We start from the raw sequence: 19,169 nt of genomic DNA, 5'->3' as shown, positions 1-19,169 counted from the left end.
AATTATACTGTGGTGATATGTTTGCTTCCAATCAAACCACATTTTCTGTAATTAAAGATATCTCATTTTAAAAGAAGTCTGCAGTTTGATTGAATCTTCCAACAAAGTTTTGAAGTATCTCTTAGCTGTTTTATTGCAGAAAATATAACTGGCATTATGATTGTGGCTGACAGAGTGTTATGAAAATAGAAAGAGGCCTGTGTGGCCCCAGTATTTTTCCTGCCCCCGCCCCCTCATTAAAAGCCACGAGGAAGGCGCTATTGTCTGTTATTCACTCACTTTGTTTTGCACAGCCCAATTATTTGTGTGTGGTGGGCACAGACGGGTTGGCCAAATAAGCACTTCAAATGTCCTGCCTGTGCTGACAGACTGCAGTATTAACTGCAGCCAGGTGTACTTTGTATTCTTCACCTGTGCACATCGTCACGTTGACTATCAAAGCACCCATTTCTAAGTCGTGAATACCTACCAGACGCAGAAAGCAGCAAATTTAGACACAACATTAGCACTAACTTCCACACACCCCACGTCTACCCAATAAGGGTAAATACGGACTGTTGTTCTCTTCAGCCTTATGACCGTCCGACTGCAGTTTCAGCAGCACCACATGGCAGACGCAAAAGGCTCTCTCAAAGGCGTCTCCTTTGTTTTGTTGCAGGCAGAGGAGGACTTCAACAAAGCGCAGGCTGTATTCGAAGACATTAACAGCGAGCTCCGAGATGAACTCCCGGTTCTGTACAGCAGGTAAGAGGCTCAAGTGGGGGCCGTGCACCACTCCCCTTAATTATGAAAACAGTCCCAGGGGATGGGGTCTAGGGGCCTCTAAAACCATGGGGAAGAAACCGCATTACCTCCTCGTCCTGTCTCCCCGTCCCATTCCATAACAGTGAGCAGCTAGTCTGCTTGACAGAAACCTATTACCGTGCCGAGCTTTTGCACATTCCCCAACATGGCGTCACCATCATGTGACAATAAAGGGGGAAGTGCGGCAGAGAAACTTCCTGTTCTTTTTTTTCTGCCTTTGCAGTTTGCCTTCATGCCTATCTGAGCTGTGGGTAAGTGTTCCCTTTTTTTCTTTTATGTATTGCAGCGGCATGCTTTAGCGGTCGTCTTAGGGGTCGATTAGGATTGCGGTGAATCCGCACCCTCCGGGCCGGCGGAAGCCACCGCCGGCCTGGAGGATGCGGATTCCGTCCGCCGCTGATCCGCTGTGTATTCAAGCAAATATGGTGGCGGTGTCTGCAAGACACCGCCAGCTATATTAAGATGCAGGCTGAAACATGCTTTTCCACAGCGGCTTTTCCGCCGTGGAAAAGCATGTGGTATTCTGTGTTTGGGGGCCTGTTGCGGGCCCCCAGGGTGTCGGAGGTGGGGGGTGCACATGGGGGGTACCTATAGTACCCTCCTGCATTTACATGCACAAAGCGGCAGGCACCGCGTGTTGCCTGCCGCTTTGTGCATGTAAATGAAAAACATGCATTTTTAACCTTGCAGCGGGTGCTGCTTCAAGCAGCACCTGCCGCAAGGTTAGAGATACGGGATGTGACCGGCGGGCTGGCGGTCACATCCTAATTGGCATGGAGGGACCGCCACTGCCCCTGTGAACGGTCCCTCCACCTCGGGGGTGGCGGACGGACGCGGGTCCGTCCGCCATCCTAATAGGCGCCTTAGTTTTTTCAGCTTTATGCTCTCCTGTGCTGCCTGCTGTGCCGGTTTTGTTCGCGGTTCTCTCTAGCGGCCACTTCTGGCTTGTAGGCTCACCTGTTCGGATGCGGCCTGCTTCAGCAGCCGTTTATCTGTTTGCCAGTCCTGCGGCGACCTGCTTTAGCGTGTGGGGGTTGCGGCAGTGTTCTTTGCACCGCGTGTGGTCCTTTGTGGTCCCGCTTCTGCGGGATGGATCCTTGGGGCAAAATTCTGGCGGCCGGCTGTTTTTTAAAGGGCTGGTCCCTTTTCCTGGCCCCGCGGGAGCTCGGTTCCTCAGGACTTCGTTTGCTTTAATATGGGGTCGTATATTTCATACACTCATCCTCTGTGAGTGCCTGTTTTAGTGTTACTTGGACGTTGCTGTTTTCAGTCATGGACTTGAGTGCCTCCACCTCCGCTGCTCCTCTTGATGCCCTGCGCCTGTTGATTAATGAGGCGGTGGCTGCTGCTTTCTAGGCCAGGGACACTGCTGGGCCTCCTTCCAATGTGCCTCTTGGGTCTGTAAATCTGCAGATTTCTCCTGATGATGAGATGGGTCCTGAAGAGGATGAGGGTGTCCGGGGGCGCTTTTTTCAGGGTGCTGAGCTCTCTGGCTTGTTCGCCCATGTGCGGGAACATTGGGTTTCACTCCTCCGGTATCGGATGTTCTGGAGGATGACTTCTTTATTCAGTATCACCAGCCGGCTCCTGACTCTTTCCCATAGCATGGTGCTGTGTGCAAGGTGCTGGATCACGAGTGGAAAGAAGTGGATAAATCTGCCTTCCCTCACTTCTTGTCTAGGCGTTACTCTCTGGAGGGTTTTGCTGCTGAGTTTCCTCTAGTTTTAAAGGTCGACAATTTGATGGCTGGTCTTTCCTCTCAAGGTTTGGTCCTGTAGGATGAAGCCCTTCCTGCAGGTGCTGTGGATAAACGTGTTGAAAGGGCGATGAAGCGTTCCTATGCTGCTTCCAATTTTTCTGTCCCTGCAACTGCCTATTCAAATTACATGGTCCAGTCCCTCATCAAAGATTTTCAGGCCCTGTCCCTTCTGTTGCAGGATGGTGAGGATGCCACCCCTCTTTTGTCTCTGATGGAGTTGCAGGTGCGATACTTGTCGGATCTTTCCTTTGACAATTTGAGTGCCGCTGAGACTGCTCCTGGTGCTTCCTCTGCTGCAGGACGTCATATCTGGATGCGTTCCTGGAAGGCTGAGTCTTCCCAGAAGTCAGTCCTCCTTAAGTTACCCTTTAGGGGTTCCAAAGTGTTCGTCCCTCAGCTTGAGGAGATGGTCAAGCAATTGGCGGAGAACCGCAAGCTTGTGGCACGGTCCGCCCTCCTTCTCGGGGCGTAGTTTTGGCTACCATTGCACTTTTGGGCCTTCTGCTCGGGGCGCTTCGCAGCCCTTTCGTGGGAGGGGTTGTGGCCGGGGGGCCCCTGGAGATGCCAAAGCCGGGGCCCCTGCCAGTGTTGCTGCCACCGCTTCTTCCTCTTCCCAATGACTATCTACCTTTGCCGGTTGATGGTCGCCTTCAGTCTTTCCTGCCCCAGTGCTTGTCGGTTCCAGATGGCTGGGCGGTTCAGACCGTATCCGAGGGTTGTCGGATAGAATTTTCCTCTCCACCACCTCCGTTCTTCCTTGTGACTCCCGTGCCCCATCTTCCTCTGCGAAGGGAGGCATTGTTGGTGGGTGTGCGACTTCTGTTGGAGAAGAAGGCTATAGTGGACGTTCCTCCTCTGGAGAGGGGCGAGGGTTGTTATTCAATCCTCTTTTTGGTCTCCAAGAAAGATACTTCGGATCTGCGTCCTGTTTTGGATCTGAAACGGGTCAATCGCTTCATTCTCCATTGTCCATTCAAGATGGTGACGCCACTTTGCATCTCCTTCCTTGTGGCAGGCTGCATTTGTATCCCCTCTTGCATCATGCCCTGTCGCACTGGGATCCTGCCTCCCTGGACTACGAGGCCCTGATACCGGTCTCTCCGGGGATGCGGGTGGATCTCCAATGGTGGTTGTCCTCTCATTCTCTTTCCCAGGGGTTCAATCTTCTTCCGCCTCGGGCTGTGGTTGTGTTGTCCACGGATGCCTGTACAGTGGGTTGGGGTACTGTGATGGGTGCCTCCAAGCCTCCAAGGCTCAGGGTCGGTGGTCCTGTTTCAAATCTCTCTAGTCCTCGAATTGGAAGGAGTTGAGGGCGGTTTGGTTGGCTCTTCGGTAGTTGGCTCCTCTCCTTCGAGGTCATGCAGTCTCGATGCAGACCGACAACCAGGTTGTTCGGGCTTATGTCAATCGACAAGGGGGCATGTGTCGGTCTCTGTTTCTCCTCTCCAGGAAGATCGGTTTTGGGCCGAGCAGAATCTCTTGTCTCCGACGGTGGTCTATCTTCTGGGGAAGGAGAACAGGCCTGCGGACTCTTTGAGCAGGGTGTTCCCCTCCTCGGTGTCTGTCCCTGGATCTGTTCAATCTGATTGTCCTCAGGTTCCGCTGTCCTTGGCTGGATCTTGTTGCCTCATAGGATTCTGTCACTCTTCCTCAGTTTTGCAGCCTCGTTCCCTCCCGGTTGGCATGGGTGACCGATGCTTTCTCGGTTCTGTGGTCGCTGGGACTCCTGTTTGCCTTCCCTCTATTTTGCTTCGATTCCGCGGGTCCTCTGGAAGATTTGGTTGGACCGGGCGGAGGTTCTCCTGGTTGTACCAGAGTGGCCTCGTCAGTCTTGGTTCCCCCTGCTGCTGACCTTGTCTGTGTGCCCCCATTGGAGGTTTCCCTTGTGTCCCTCCCCTCTGCTGGTTCCTCTTCTCGGGATTGCCTTCCTGCGCCACCTCCGGCTGGAGGTTTGGCACTTGAGAGGTTAAGTTTGTTGGGTCAGGGTTGCTTGTTTGAAGTTGTCCGGCGCCTCCAGTTGTCACAACGCCCTTCCATCTTGAAGTCCTATGACCGTCATTGGAAGAATTTCTCCTCCTGGTGTCTTGGGAAGGGTCTCTCTTCTTCCTCCTGTGAGGCTGTGAGGGTGTTGGACTTCTTGCGGGATGGTTTCGTCTTGGGGCTCACTGTTTCTTCCCAGCATGCGCAGGGGGCTGCCATTCTTGCTTTTCGGGATTCCTCTGTATCCTCTGTCTCTCCGTAGGTGGCTCGCCTTTTGCGGAGTTTTTTGCTTCAGCGTCCTGTTTCTCACTCTCCTGTTCCTGCCTGGGATCTTCCCTTGATTCTCCTGGCCTTGACGGGTCCCCCTTTTGAGCCTTTGGTCTCCGTGGACCTTAAGTTCCTTTCTGCTAAGGTTCTTTTCCTGGTGGCCATTACTTCTGGGCAGCGGGTTGGTGAGATTGGGGCTTTGATGGCTTCACCCCCCTTTTTGCATTTTTGCGCTGATAAGGTCATTCTCCGTCCCAGTCAGTTTTTTCTGCCTAAGGTGTTGTCATCTTTCCACTGTCAGGAGGATATTGTTCTCCTTGGTTTTTTTTCCAGATCTGCCTCTCCTGAGGAGGTGGTCCTCCATTCTTTGGATGTGCTAAGGGCTCTCCGTATCTACTTGGAGTGGTCCTATAGTTTCTGTAAGGTTGATTCCTTGTTTGTCAACTATGGCCTCTCTGGGCAGGGTCTTCGTCCTTCCTTGTCCACCTTGACTCATTGAGTCAAGGGTGCAGTGGTTTCCGCCTACGATTGTGCCCACTGTCATCTCCCCTCTTCTGTTCAGGGTAGGTCGACCAGGGCCGTCTCCTCCTCCTGGGCCATGTCCAAAGGGGCCTCCTTGAGAGACATTTGTAATGCTGCCATATGGGCTGCTCCCTATACGTTTGTTTCACATTATCGTCTTCAGTTTGGGATGGCGGCCTCTGCTGCTTTTGGCGCTCATGTCCTGTCTGCGGTACATGGTTTATGATTTGTACTGTTTTCTGTTGATTAAATGGACCTGTTTTCTCGCACTTTCTGGTCTGTTTTTTCTTACAATCACCGTGTGCTTGGGTATGGGCTCACTGTTAAGGAATGGGACGGGGAGACAGAACGAGGAGGTAATGCCCGGTTACTCACTGGTAATATTCATTACTCCGAGTCCTGGTCTCCCCGTCCCATTCCTGAGCCCTTCCCTCCCTCCCTGTATTTGGTCTTGGGGTGATTGTTTCGTTTCTGGGTTTTTTCTTTGGTATTCTCAGGAAGTTTTTCTGCCGCACGTCCCCCTTTATTGTCACATGATGGTGACGCCGTGTTGGGGGAAGTGCAAAAGCCCGGCTAGGTAATAGGTTTCTGTAGATCAGACTAGCTGCTCACTGTTAAGGAATGGGATGGGGAGACCAAGACTCGGAGTGATGAATATTACTGGTGAGTAACCGGGCATACCCCTTCCCTTAAAAAAGAATATGACACCCGGGGCCTGTAAAGGTTAAGGATGGGGTCAATACCCTCCACCCTATTAATTGAAGAAAAAAATAACAAAGACTTGCTGGCTCCTGTCAACACCCTGGAAGGACACTGGCAAGGGAGATTGTGGTACCCTTGGGCTTTCCATGCAGTCCCCAGCAAAAAGTAAGGATCTATAAAAAAATATATCAATCCTTAATGAGGCAGAAGGCACTCATTTATTATTCCTTGAAGGAATGTTCTGTGAGGGCTCTTTTAACTTTAGTTTTTTGGATCTTGGTGGTGTCCCTAGGAGGTTTTTTTAATGTTGTGAGAGGCTGCAGACAGTGTAGCAGTGTTTCAGCACCATTTAAAAAAACACAGTAAGTCTTCTGAGTTGGTAAATCCATGAAGCCAGGAGAGCTTACCATATTTTTTAAAGCACTCCTAGTTGGAGTGCTTTGCTCTTCAGCTGGGGAGCACAGATCCCTTGTGCTGGGCCTTATGGCTGCAGGTTGAAAAATGTTAAAAAATAAATTACATTTTGTATGACAATAACTTGTATTAAACATTGCACCCTGGGAAAGATTCAAATATATTTAATTGCAATTGTTGGCCTTTTTTAAAGAAAGGCAATACATGTGCTTTATATATGTTGATATCCTGATCCATTCATGAAGCCAATAGGCCCACTTTTATATTGTGGTCTTCTGAACCCTGTGTCCAAGTCCATAGGTCTGCCTTACTTAAAATGACAGCCACAGGGGGTGTTTGGCGCAGGACTGGCCTGTGAGCTACCCTACGCAGGGCACGTCCAAAGGCCAGTAAGGCGTGGGTTCGCCTACTTGCGAGGGGTTAGACACAGAGCCTGGAAGTAAGCCAGGCCTTATGGCAACCCCACGCTATGTGCGGCATGGGGTTGACATTGCGTATGGTAATAAGATATTACTTTATGTGAAAAAAACAATTTGAAATTCACTGAAAAGACTCAGAGGTTAAAGTGACAATCTAAATAGGTATGATAATAATATCTAAGTTTGTGTTTAACAGCCATTAAAGCAATTATATGGTTAGCTGTAGAATTAAGTTAAAACATACCGTTTTAAACTAACAAAACCACTGAAATTCACCAGTTATAATTATCTCAAGTAATTCTAACTTGAGCCCTAAAGGTGAGGTGGATGAAGATTCGTCAAAAGGCACCAAAGTTATAAGGAAAACCAAAAATGATTTTCCAATGAAAACATGGTTCTAACTATAACTACAATGTGGTGATAAATATGTATATTTATGTATATATACCCACTCCACGATACTTCCCACCCACACCATGTTGTTTCCTACCCAGCCCCACCATATCACTTCCCATATATATGTATATGTATGTATATGTATATATATATATGTTACCTACTGGCGGTCGCCAGTAGGTAGTTACAGTTAGGACCTAGCCACCATAGGAAATCCGCAACATTCTATTGGTAATAACTCTGGCGCGGGTTGAGAAATTTGTGTGTAATTTTCCAAAATTTTGGCCAGCTGCGCTCAGCTCCTTCTCTGAAAGTTTCGGGGGGATTCGTGAAGTGGTGGCTGAGAAAAAAGGGGGGTCCCAAAACGTGTTTTTCCCCATGTTCATTTCCATAGGACGGTCTGACAAGTCTACAGCCCGAACTGCTGAATGAAATTACGCCAAACTTGGCAAAATTGTAGGGACTGGTACGCAGATGTGCCTTTGCGATATTTGGTGAAAAAAAAATTCAGTGGTTTTTTTGAAAATTAACTTAAAAAACACATATATATCTATAGGCGCGCTCCGAGCGCTCACCAGTACACGAAACTAGGAGCGCACCCGGCGCGCTACGGGAGTGCGCGAGCGGAAAGCTGATTGGCTGTCGGGTGTCTGTCAACATTCTAAACAGTCCGGAGAGTCCGCCATCTTGTGTCTCGGTAGAATCGAGACACAAGAGGTGAAAAAGAAAAGGAGGAAATAATTAAAAGGGGGCAGAGTAGACACTCCCTGACCCCCTAGGTTTTCTGAGGGGGGCCTAGAAAGACCCTGAAGGGCAAAAAAAAGTTTTTGTTTTTTTAAAATGTTCGCGGGGTAAGCGCTGGGTGCGTTCTCAGGTGCGCTCTCCGGTACGCGCACCCTGAGCACACCTCGGGGAAAAACAGTGTAAAAAAATAGAGTATAAAAATAATGTAGAGTGTTTAGAGGTAAGTTAGCTCTGAAAAGAGCTGTTGTGTTATGTGGGTGTTTTTTGTACCTACAAGTTGGTACCAATGCAGAATCTTATATTTAAGAGGAAAACTCTATTCCCCTCATCTGTAAAATGCACACCATCTCTCCTATAGATGTCTTGCATGTTGTAACGCAAGTTGTTGTGGTAAATGGAACCCATACCATAGTCTCTGAGGAATGCAGAAACAGATTTATTCACATGTTTCCTTGCTTTCTCAATCTGTGGACAAAATTGGTTGGATCAGTTCCATTTTTGCCTTTGGCATATATTAGAAAATACCAAGGCAGTTTTTGGAAAAAGTGACATCAATTGCCCAAAGATGTCCTTTAAAAGCATTTCCAGACCTACCCCAGTCAAAGTGCCTAGGTCATTTCCACCACAGTGCACATCACGCTCACTCCCTATAACACAGCCACACTCCCTCACTTATGTTTCTTTCCTCCCTCACTCAGTCTTCTACTCTCACTTTTTCTTTCACTTTCTCTGTCTCTTCACTCTCTTACTCACCTTGTCTCATACTCACTTTTGCCTTTATCCAGTCTTTATCTCCACTCTTTCCTAAACATCACTGCTCTTTTCTTACCCTTCCACACCCCTGTTCCTTTTCTACATTTTCTTCACTTATCCTCATTCCCCATGTTCACTCTCCTTCTCTTCACTCACCTCCCACACTCACCTTCTTTCAGTCCCTCTACTTCACTTCCCTTCCCCTCTCGTCCCTTTCTTTGCTTTCTCACTCATTTTCCTCTCCTCTCTCACTGCACTCCACTTCTGTTACTCTTTTAGATTTTTTTAAGAATACAGCTCTTTTTTGAGAAGTGGAGGTAGTTCTAAAAAGAACTTTTTTTTTCTTCTTTTTTCGTTTTTTTCTCAACAAAAACAAAAACTGGGAATGCAAAACTGCTCAACAGGAGCAAAAAAAAAAGAATCAAAATTAGGGCTGGGGACGGCAGCAGTGATTTTCTCTGGTTCGGACAATGTTCATAATACTTTGTTCACCATCACAAAGTAATTCATCACAATCTTTGCATTTGATTGTGATTCCGTCGAAAACAGGCTGAATATTTGGAATCAGCTGTTCTGGTCGCCCCCTCACCGATGATGCAGTTGCTCCTCCAGTCGAAACAGAAGCACCATCCCTTGGAGCATCTCGTGTCAGAGCCCTGACACTCTCCCGGGCATAGTTCTGGAGGTGCCTCCTCTGAACGTGCCGAATCATGGTTGAATTTCCAAAAGAGTATTTCCTGGTAGGGTCACCCCGTGACAGGACAGTATTACAAATTCGGCACTCCACCTTTGGAGCATTTTCCTTTTTTTTAATCTTGTGGTATTTAGAAAAACTTCCATATGAAGTGCTCCTTAACTCTAGGCTGAGGAGCCTCTTCCTGTATGAACCCATCTGTGTCCTCACTGCTACTGGTGGGTCTAGCAGCCATTATAATTCCAAAAAGGATGAGCAGCAAAAAACAGGTCTTTCAGTCACAAAAGTGAAAGAAGATGTGAAGGAAATGGGTGAGGTTTTCATTGTTTGAAAAAAAAAACTGTTAGCAACCAATGAAAAGTGTTGATTTAAGGTCACATGACTTGACGCGCTTACGCTGCGCGCACCGGAGAGCTTCCGGGGTCGCTTACGCGGCGCAAACGTAGGCGCTTCCGGGGGCGCTTACGCGGCGCGAACGTAGGCGCTTCCAGAGGCGCTTACGCGGCGCGCCTGAGTGACGTTTTGGTAACTTTACGGAAATGCAAAATCATTTTCATTCGGAAAATCAAAAATACTACTTTTATAAGCATGGTACTGAATATCTTGCATTATTATTTACTTTTCATACATTTTTTTTTTACGAACGCAGAAATAGCGCTCTTGCTGCGCTCTCCCTGCGCTCTCGGGAGAGCTTACCGGTGCGCGCACCCTGAGCGCACCAGGAAAAAATTATTAAAAAAAAGAAAAATACATTGAAAAAATATTTTTTAAAAATAAATTAATAATAATTAATACTTACACAAAACAGCAAATAAAAAAAAACACTTTCAATCGTAGGTTAAAAACTCGATATAGAAAGGAATTAGCTTTTAAAAAACCTTTGAAATTCAGTGAAAAAACTAGAGGTTTCACAATCGGTATAGTTTGGAATTAGCATTTAAAAAACCTACAGACTACCATTCCTTAAACCATTGACACACCAATACTAGTTACTACATACACACTCACTGATTCCTATGTCTACACACACATCCACTCATTCACCCATACAATCACTCATACATACAGTCACTCATCAATACAACACTATCATATGCACTCATACACCTATACAGACACTGACACACTGCCACTCATCCATGGAGTTACTCACAAACCTAGTTAGTCATGCAAAGAATCAATCACACTCCCATTTCCTCATCTATACAGTTATAAACACATAACCTTACTTATTCAAACATATACTAACACATACTTACTCTCTTTTACTCTCACTGATACAAGTACACATTAATCCATACAGTAACTTACGCAATCACACTCTCATGTATAGTCATTGATATATGCCAACTCTCACATGCACTGTGTTTTACATACGTACTTACTTGGACATGTAGCACTGAGATATCCATTCACTCACCCAACACATCCATGCACACAGTCAACCGTCCATACAGCTATTTCCACATGCACTCTTGAACCCATACACCAAGTGATTCAACTGCTCACACATCTATGCACAGAGTCACACACCTCCCAGCCACTCCCAAACACACTCACCCTCACATACAAATACTTGGGCAACCAATCAATAACCCATATAGCCACTTATATAGCTACTAATCAACACATGCAGCACCTTACACAACAACAGACATAATGATGCACACATACAGGCAGTTTAGTCACTAACCCATGCATTCAGTAAGACGCACATAATCACTCACTCATACAGTCAGTCACGCACCAACTAAATCCTTCATCCAGACACTTATACACCCACTCATTCTTGAATATGTAGAACATATTTCAACTTTACAGTAACACACAAATGATGTATAGAACTTTACAGAAACATACAGACACTGGATGATGTCATCAGTGATGTCATTTGAGATGTCATCAGTGATGTCACTGACCATGTCATGAATGATGTAATATGTGACATCATCAGCAGTGGATTGCGGGTGCACGAGTTATAGTGAGTCCAACTAACTATAAAGTAGGAATTTCAATGGTTTTGTGTGAGTAAAATGTTCAGCTAACTATAACTGGTGTGAAACCTATGTTTTTTTCTGTGAATTTCAAAGGTTTTTTAAATGCTAATTACTAACTATAACAAATGTGAAACTTATGTTTTTTTCAGTGAATATATATATATATATATATATATATATATATATATATATATATATATATATATATATATATATATACATACATACATATATATATATATTTTTTTTTTCATCAAGAAAACGCCGCACTCAGGAACTTGGAATTTTTTCAAGATTTATTTATTTAAATTTATTTAAAGAGAGCCCAGTCTGCACACTTAGCCCCCAGTGATTGCAGGGTGGTGCTCCCCCAGCGGCTGGGCTGCCACTCCTAAATCAACGCTCGAAGCACTCGAACAACAGGAAGGTTAACCTCTAAACCTTTAATCTGCGTACAGGCGAGTAAAACATGCAGGTAAATATAGCAGTTCCAATGCTACACCTTACATGTTTTGAATGTCTCTTCATCAGAGGCTTTGCGTGGATAGAGTGCCGCAGTGGACACCCCCCCATAAATATGCTTGCATCTACATTGGTGCATTATGGGAGAAAGAGAGCACCACCCCACTGATGAAGAGACATTCGAAACGCGTAAGGTGTAGCTTTGAAACTGCTATATTTAACTACATGCTTTACTCACCTGTACCGCAGATTAAAGGTTTAGAGGTGAACCTTCCTGTTGTTCAAGTCCTATCCTGCAAGTGTGCTAACTTCAGGAGCGTTGATTTAAGAGTGGCAGCCCAGCCGCTGGGAGAGCACCACCCCTTGATCACTGGGAGGTACCGATGATTTGGATATACCTATCCTATGGCGGAGCAGCATGCAGAGGATAAAGACGAATAGGCAAGTGGGGGACTCATGCGGAGCCTTGTAACACAGCAGCAATTAAAAGTGCATCGATCCACGATGGAATAATGGACTCTTTCTCCCATAATGCACCAATGTGGATGCAAGCATATCTATGGAGGTGTGTCCACTGCGGCACGCTATCCACGCAAAGCCTCTGATGAAGAGACATTCGAAATGCGTAAGGCATGGCGTTGGAACTGCTATATTTACCTGTATGCTTTACTCGCCTGTACCGCAGATTAAAGGTTTGGAGGTGAACCTTCCTGTTGTTCGAGTGCTTTCCTGCAAGGTGAACCTTCCTGTTGTTCGAGTGCTTTTCTGCAAGCGTGGTAACCTCAGGAGCATTAATTTAAGAGCGGCAGCCCAGCCGATGGGAGAGCACCACCCTTCGATCACTGGGGGCTACAGAGGATTTGGATATACCTATCCTATGGTGGAGCAGCAGGCAGAGGATAAAGACGAATAGGCAAGCGGGGCTCATGCGGAGCCTTGTAACACAGCAGCAATTAAAAGTGCATCGATCCACGATAAAATAACAGACTCTTTCTCCCATAATGCACCAATGTGGATGCGAGCCTATCTATGGGGGGGTGTCCACTGCGGCACGCTATCCACGCAAAGCCTCTGATGAAGAGACATTCAAAACGCGTAAGGCGTAGCGTTGGAACTGCTATATTTACCTGCATGCTTTACTTGCCTGTACCGCAGATTAAAGATTTTGAGGTGAACCTTCCTGTTGTTCAAGTGCTTTCCTGCATGTGTGGTAACCTCAGGAGTGTTGATTTAAGAGTGGCAGCCCAGCCGCTGGGAGAGCACTACCCTGCGATCACTGGGAGCTACCATGGATTTTGATATACCTATCCTATGGTGAACCAGCAGGCAGAGGATAAAGATGAATAGGCAAGCCGGGGGCTCATGCAGAGCCTTGTAACACAACAGCAATTAAAAGTGCATCGATCCACGATTAGTGCTGGCAATGCTGGCTGGGGCCCACCTGTGGGCTTGGACTGTTTTCTACAGTAATCGGTGCGTCCATCTGTGGATTTAATTTTCAGAACTCTGCATACCACAATGCCTTGCTGTGGTAATGGGACCCGCCCATCTGGGGGCGTGTAAAGCGGCATTGATGAATAAGGAACAGAGACTGGCGAGCACGTATCAGTCCTGCAATGGCCTCAGAAGAAGGAAGCGAATGTTCGGAAACGTGTCAGGCATGGTGCAGGATTGAATGGATTTGAAAGCAGCAGGCAGTTGTCGGTCCGTACTGGAAATAAAGGCTTGCCACCTTTCGCTGGTGTCCGAGTGCAACTCAATTGTGTGGGAAAACAGAGCAATATATATATATATATAGATATAGATATAGGACCAAGTTTCCATAGGAAGAGCATTTTTTGTTTTGCTTATAACTTTGGCGTCGTTTGATAAATCTTCAGGAAATTTGCCAAACTAATTCTTTCTTCATATCAGCTCCTATGTTAAACGTTTGGGGGTGATTCATCAAGGGGGGTCCCAAAACATGTTTTCTCCATGTTAATTTCCATAGGAAACTTTAGACAAGGCTACAGTTCGAACTGGTGCACAGAATTACCCCAGATTTTGCAGGGAGAAGGGCCTTGGTCTAGAAAGCACGCTTTTGTTTATTTGGTGTAAATATGTTCAGTAGTTTTTTGAGAAATATTCAAATTTACAGATATCGATATTTGGGATATATGCCATCTGATTGGCTGAGGCGTTACGAGCACAAGCTTGCTGCTTATTAGCAGCGAGCGGTGCGAGCGGTTGCAAATAGGAAGTGTTGGTGCCATTTTGTGATTTTGCTGAAACAAGTAAGGAGAAAAAAGGGAGAAAAGAGTAGGAAAGTGTAGGATAGGAGCAGTGTAACCTCTGTGGGGGAGTGCGAAGCGAAGTAGTCACTCCTACTGGTCTGAAAGTGCGGTGTTGGTCTAAGTGAAATGGTGCTGAGATGAGATGCTGCTACACTCGGGTATAAAACAGAGAGCTCATTGCTGTAAAGTGATGTGCACTGGTCTTTTTAGCAAACGTGTGCAAGTAGTGTTAATAGGCGTTTATACCATACAGGGAGTTGGAAGCAAACCACTGACCGCGATGTGCGTTTATACTATACCGGAAGTGGGAAGCGAAGTACGCACGCCTACCGGTGTGAAGACTCGGGGATCAAACCAAGCTGATTGATGTAAAGTGATGGGCTCTGGGCACTGTAGCATACTGGACGCTGTAGTATAACTGTGTAAGTAGTGTTAGAATGCGTTTATACTATACAGGGAGTGGGAAGCGAACTACTCACCACTACTAGTCTGAAGACTCAGGGATAAAACTGTGATCCTAAATCGTGAGCTCATTGCTGTAAAGTGATGTGCTCTGAGAGATGTAACATACTTGTGGAAGCAGTGTTAGTTTGCGTTTATACAATACAGAGAGTGGAAAGCGAACTACTCATCCCTACCGGTCTCAAGACTCGTGGATGAAACCATGAGCTCATTGCTGTAAAGTCATGTTCTCTGTGTAGTATTCCAATGTTAGTCATAGTAGAATGTTAGTATGTAATTCTACTAGAATGTTAGTAAGTAATGTTAGAATGTAGGGCTGTCATGAGGGGAACCTTGGGGAGTTTGTACACGGTGCTGGAGAAGACGGTTGCGCTGCTGTCTGCTCCTGTTGGTGGCTGTTTAACCTGTCTTATTTTCCTGCAAAAAATCTACTTATCGGATCCACTGCTGTCTGCCTCTTCTTCACTACATAAATTTGGCGACGAGCGGGAGAAGGTGAAAAGAAGACAGCACTCACCAATATTTCGAGGTTGCTTGCATTGTGCTGAAGACCCGTTTTCTTTGTGAAGCTGTTTCTACTCATCCCAGGGTTGTCGGCTCATTGAGCTATGTCATCCGACCTCTGGTAGGATTTATATTTTTGGATTTTGGGCTTCCTCTGCCTCTTCACTGCACTCTTGTCGCTGTACTACACGCGTGCAAGTAGTGTTAGTATGCGTTTACACTAATTCTGTACTTATGCAGTAACCAATGTATCATGGCCCTAGGGAGCGCCAACTCCCAGGCGCAGCTCATACAATGTCCCGGGGTGTGCATCCGCGGGATATTTATGTTTACTATTAGAGGGTGGGTGCCTGAATTCCACCCTGTGATAGCAAATCATTGTTTGCCTCATTGAAGCGAGAGGAGGAAAACCTCGTATCGCTTTATTAGAGCGGATCCGGATAGTAAAAATAGAGAAAAAAAAAATTCACCGGGCCTCACCCTTTCATTTAAATGAGCCCCCTGCTGGGTAATGTTCCGGGCCAATCCTATTATTATATTACGGGGTCTCTGCAGCACTGGGGACCTTAATCTCACATGTAAATTAGGCACGGGAGGCCAGAGAGAAGTTTTGCAGCCTAGGGGATCGCCATGTCCTCGGGTATTGTTTACTAATTGTTCGGGGGCTTCGAGGCCAACTCAAGTCCAGGAATCGCCACCCTCCGGGTCTTTACTTAAATATGCAGGGTGGGCCTCGCCTGTCCCTGAAGCCTCGGTGGCCCTAGGCAGTGCCTTATTGGTTCTGTAATCACACGGGCAGTACTCATCTATACTACTATTATAAAGAGAGAACACAAACCTTTGAGCCAGGTAAACTCGAAAAGTACACCACCAATCAAAACAGCCAAAACATCTTTGAAAACCTCAGGGCAAGCAGAAGTACATAGGCTATTACAAATAAAAAATATACGTTGTTTAAAAAATTTCGAAATAAAAATAAAGTAGTCCCTTGCAAGTAGCGCCGGCCGCGACGTCTGCGTGATGACATCATTTGCGTTTGCGCTCCCTGGCAACACTTCCGGAAATGGCGCCGAAGATCGTGACCTGCTGGGAGGACTGCCGTGGCCCTGCTTGCTGCTGTGCGAAGTGGCGGCCTGTGCGGGCGGGGCGCCTGGAGAGTGGCGGCCTGTGCGGTCGGGGCGCCCGGAGAGTGGCGGCCTGTGCGGGCGGGGCGCCTGGAGCGGGACCGGCGGCTGAGGTAAGGATCTCCGGGACACGGGCGGGAGGGGGACGGGGCGGGCGGGGGCGGGCGGGGGCCGGGGCAGAAATGCACGCAAGCCTCAAATGCTGCCCCCAGCTCCTTTCTGCCCCAGGCAACGCTGGGGCGGGCTGCTAGTAGTGTTATAAAGTGATACACTCATAGAACCCTGGCAGTTGTAGAATTACCCAGGCTTCATTTATGTAATAGTCTGTTGATTTATATTTGGTAGGTGCACCGGAAAATTACAAATGTTTTCTCTCATAACCACCAATTTTCACAATAAACTAGAGGCAAGTGTTGTCAGAAAAAGAACCATACGCTCACTTATTTATTGTTAAAAAAATAACCTTTATTAAAACAACACAAATAAATAAAAACGCAACTTTATTCGAACAAACAGTATAACATAAAATAAGTGGGTGGGACTCCTCTGGAAGCGGTGTACAAAACCTGCAAGACAAAAAAGAAACATAAGCATGTGTGCCATGTCCAAGAGAAAAGGAAAGGTAGTCAGAATGAAAGGAAGATAGTGAGAATGGGAGAGAGAGGGAGTGGGTGGAAGGGAGAAAGGGAGGGAGAGTCAAAAGAACATAGGGAGGAGGAGATAGAGTGTCAGTCTACTGCACCTAGCCCTCACTGTTCAACTCCCGTCACCCGTGTGTCTAGGACGCTGGGGTCCGCGAGAAAGAGTGCGGTCCAGCAAGTCCTTAAAATGAAACAGATATGAATGAGGCCAGAGATTACACTATCATCTCCGGCAACATCGCTTGCCTGCCCCTGTGCACCCAGACTGCTGCCCCCCAGCCCCTTCCCCCACACTGTGCTCAATTGCAGCTCCTGTGCACCGAGGCTACACTGCTCACCTGCCACCACTGGTGTGTCCAACGACGTGCCAGTGTAATCTCCAACTCCGGGGTGCCTATCTAGAGTGGCACTGCAGGTCTCCCGTCGGGGACGGTGCTTTGATACCAGGATGGAAGGCGTCAGAATGCCCAGGGCATCATCATGGGGTGAGCACCTGCTTCGCCCATTTTGGCGCAACCAATTCAGTGTCTGAAAAGGGAGAAATAATATAATGGTGGAAATGTCTGGAGGTAAATGAAGGTTTATTTGAAGCTTAATAGAGAACACCAGTTGAGTGCATTCTTCCTTCTTGAAGTACAATCTACCAACTGTTAGTAGTAATCATGGTTCAAAGAGGAGTTGGAGTGCACGAGAATACACAAGGTTAAAGAATAATATGTCATGGCAACGTTCACATACAAAGGAACGGAGCGCATGCTAGAAGCATAATGTGCGCGTGTAATGCAGTGGCGTAAGCCTGTGTGCATGTACACTTAGTAATTTGCTCACTACAGTGTTCCCAAAGCCAACGCCACGTGTCAGTAGGGCAGCGCGGCCCGCTGGCTAAGGCCTACAGTACGGTCCATCAGGTCCTTAAAATGAGACAGACATGTGATTGAATGAGGTTAGAGATCACATCATTACGCACGGCAACATCGCTTGTTCGAACCTGCGGAGTCAGGGTGATGCACCCCACCCCTCCCGCAGCACAGCGCTCTATTACACCCAGGCCCCACTGCTCACCTGCTGTCATTGTTGTGTGTCTAAACATGACGGGCAGCAGTGTTCACAATTCAGATGCAGTGTTGATTGCAGGATGGTGTACACCTCATGGATCCCTTTCGAAACACGACGTCCAGTAGGGTTCACAATTCATGTCCAGTGTGGTTGGCAGGATGGTGTACGCCTTATGGATCTCTTTTTTTATTGCGCATTGTGATATGCGAGGTGGATGTGGCGATTTCACCTGAGGCAGGGTGGAAGAACTGGGACATGTGGCGATGTTGTTATCCTATTTATACATATGCAAAGTGAGCTGGGCTTGCGTACGCTAGGCCAGGTTAGGGGTGTAAATAATTGTTCTGGGGACCTGGGCGTTGTTCAGTTCCTGCCTAGCCAGGAAGTGTACTTATGTGTGTGTCCCTGTTGCAGTTTTGACGACGCAGAATGCACAATTTACATTAATGTAGCATCTACCGGGAGGGCTGCAACTATTGCTAATGAGATTCTGCTCGAAAACATTGAATGGCTAACATCACATGTCTTTGTCAAGCTTGTGGATGTGCGCAGACACGAATGTAATAGGTGTGCGGTATTATTGAAAGTGTTGCTATTGCGAAGCGCACACATGCGAATGTGCTCGAATGGAGGGAGGATCAGCAGTGAGGCTACGTCATACATAGTGGTAACGTTTATGACAGTCAAGCAATGCATGTCAAACGTGAATCTGAAAGTCTCACATATTACACACTATTATACTGGTAAAGCCTGACAACAGAGAATACAGCAACACAAATGTACACATTACTCTTTACTGTTTGTCACATGTGATCTAGGATGTGCACTCTGCCCGTGGCTGATGATACTCCTTTGAGCCACCAATACCAATTCCGAAAGGCAGTACAATAATGTGCACACACACACACACCAGGGGCATCGTGTAACACACATTTGTTTTTTTGATGTAACGTTTCAGCTGCATGGCCATCACACGTGGAAGGCTAATGTACAGAACATGAATATTGATCAAGATGATCGTTGCATGTTGTGTGTAGTATAAGATATGTGTACACACCAAAAAAAAACTTTAAAAAAGCTCTCTAAGCAGAAGGAGTGTGTCTCATAAAACGCTGTACAGAGAATGACTAAAATGGATGGGGTCCTCCAACTGTTACAATGGGAAATGTTATGAACCAATCAAATGCTTTTTTAAG

General features: G+C 46.7%; 1 protein-coding gene across 2 annotated transcripts in view; it reads left to right on the top strand.

Annotated features, from left to right (window-relative positions):
- The window catches only part of BIN2 (bridging integrator 2), a 420,497-nt gene that overhangs the window by 231,124 nt on the left and 170,204 nt on the right, over positions 1-19,169 (top strand). For both annotated transcript variants that reach the window (XM_086965898.1, XM_086965889.1), the window contains one exon: positions 659-744. In XM_086965898.1, coding sequence (XP_086822024.1) covers positions 659-744 — 86 coding nt within the window. The remainder of the gene's footprint in view (positions 1-658; positions 745-19,169) is intronic.

Source organism: Lissotriton vulgaris, chromosome 1_1 (genome assembly GCF_964263255.1).
Source record: "Lissotriton vulgaris chromosome 1_1, aLisVul1.2, whole genome shotgun sequence".
Classification (NCBI taxonomy): domain Eukaryota; kingdom Metazoa; phylum Chordata; class Amphibia; order Caudata; family Salamandridae; genus Lissotriton; species Lissotriton vulgaris.
The sequence above is the reverse complement of the archived record's forward strand: the minus strand, read 5'-3'. Positions and strand labels throughout refer to the sequence as shown.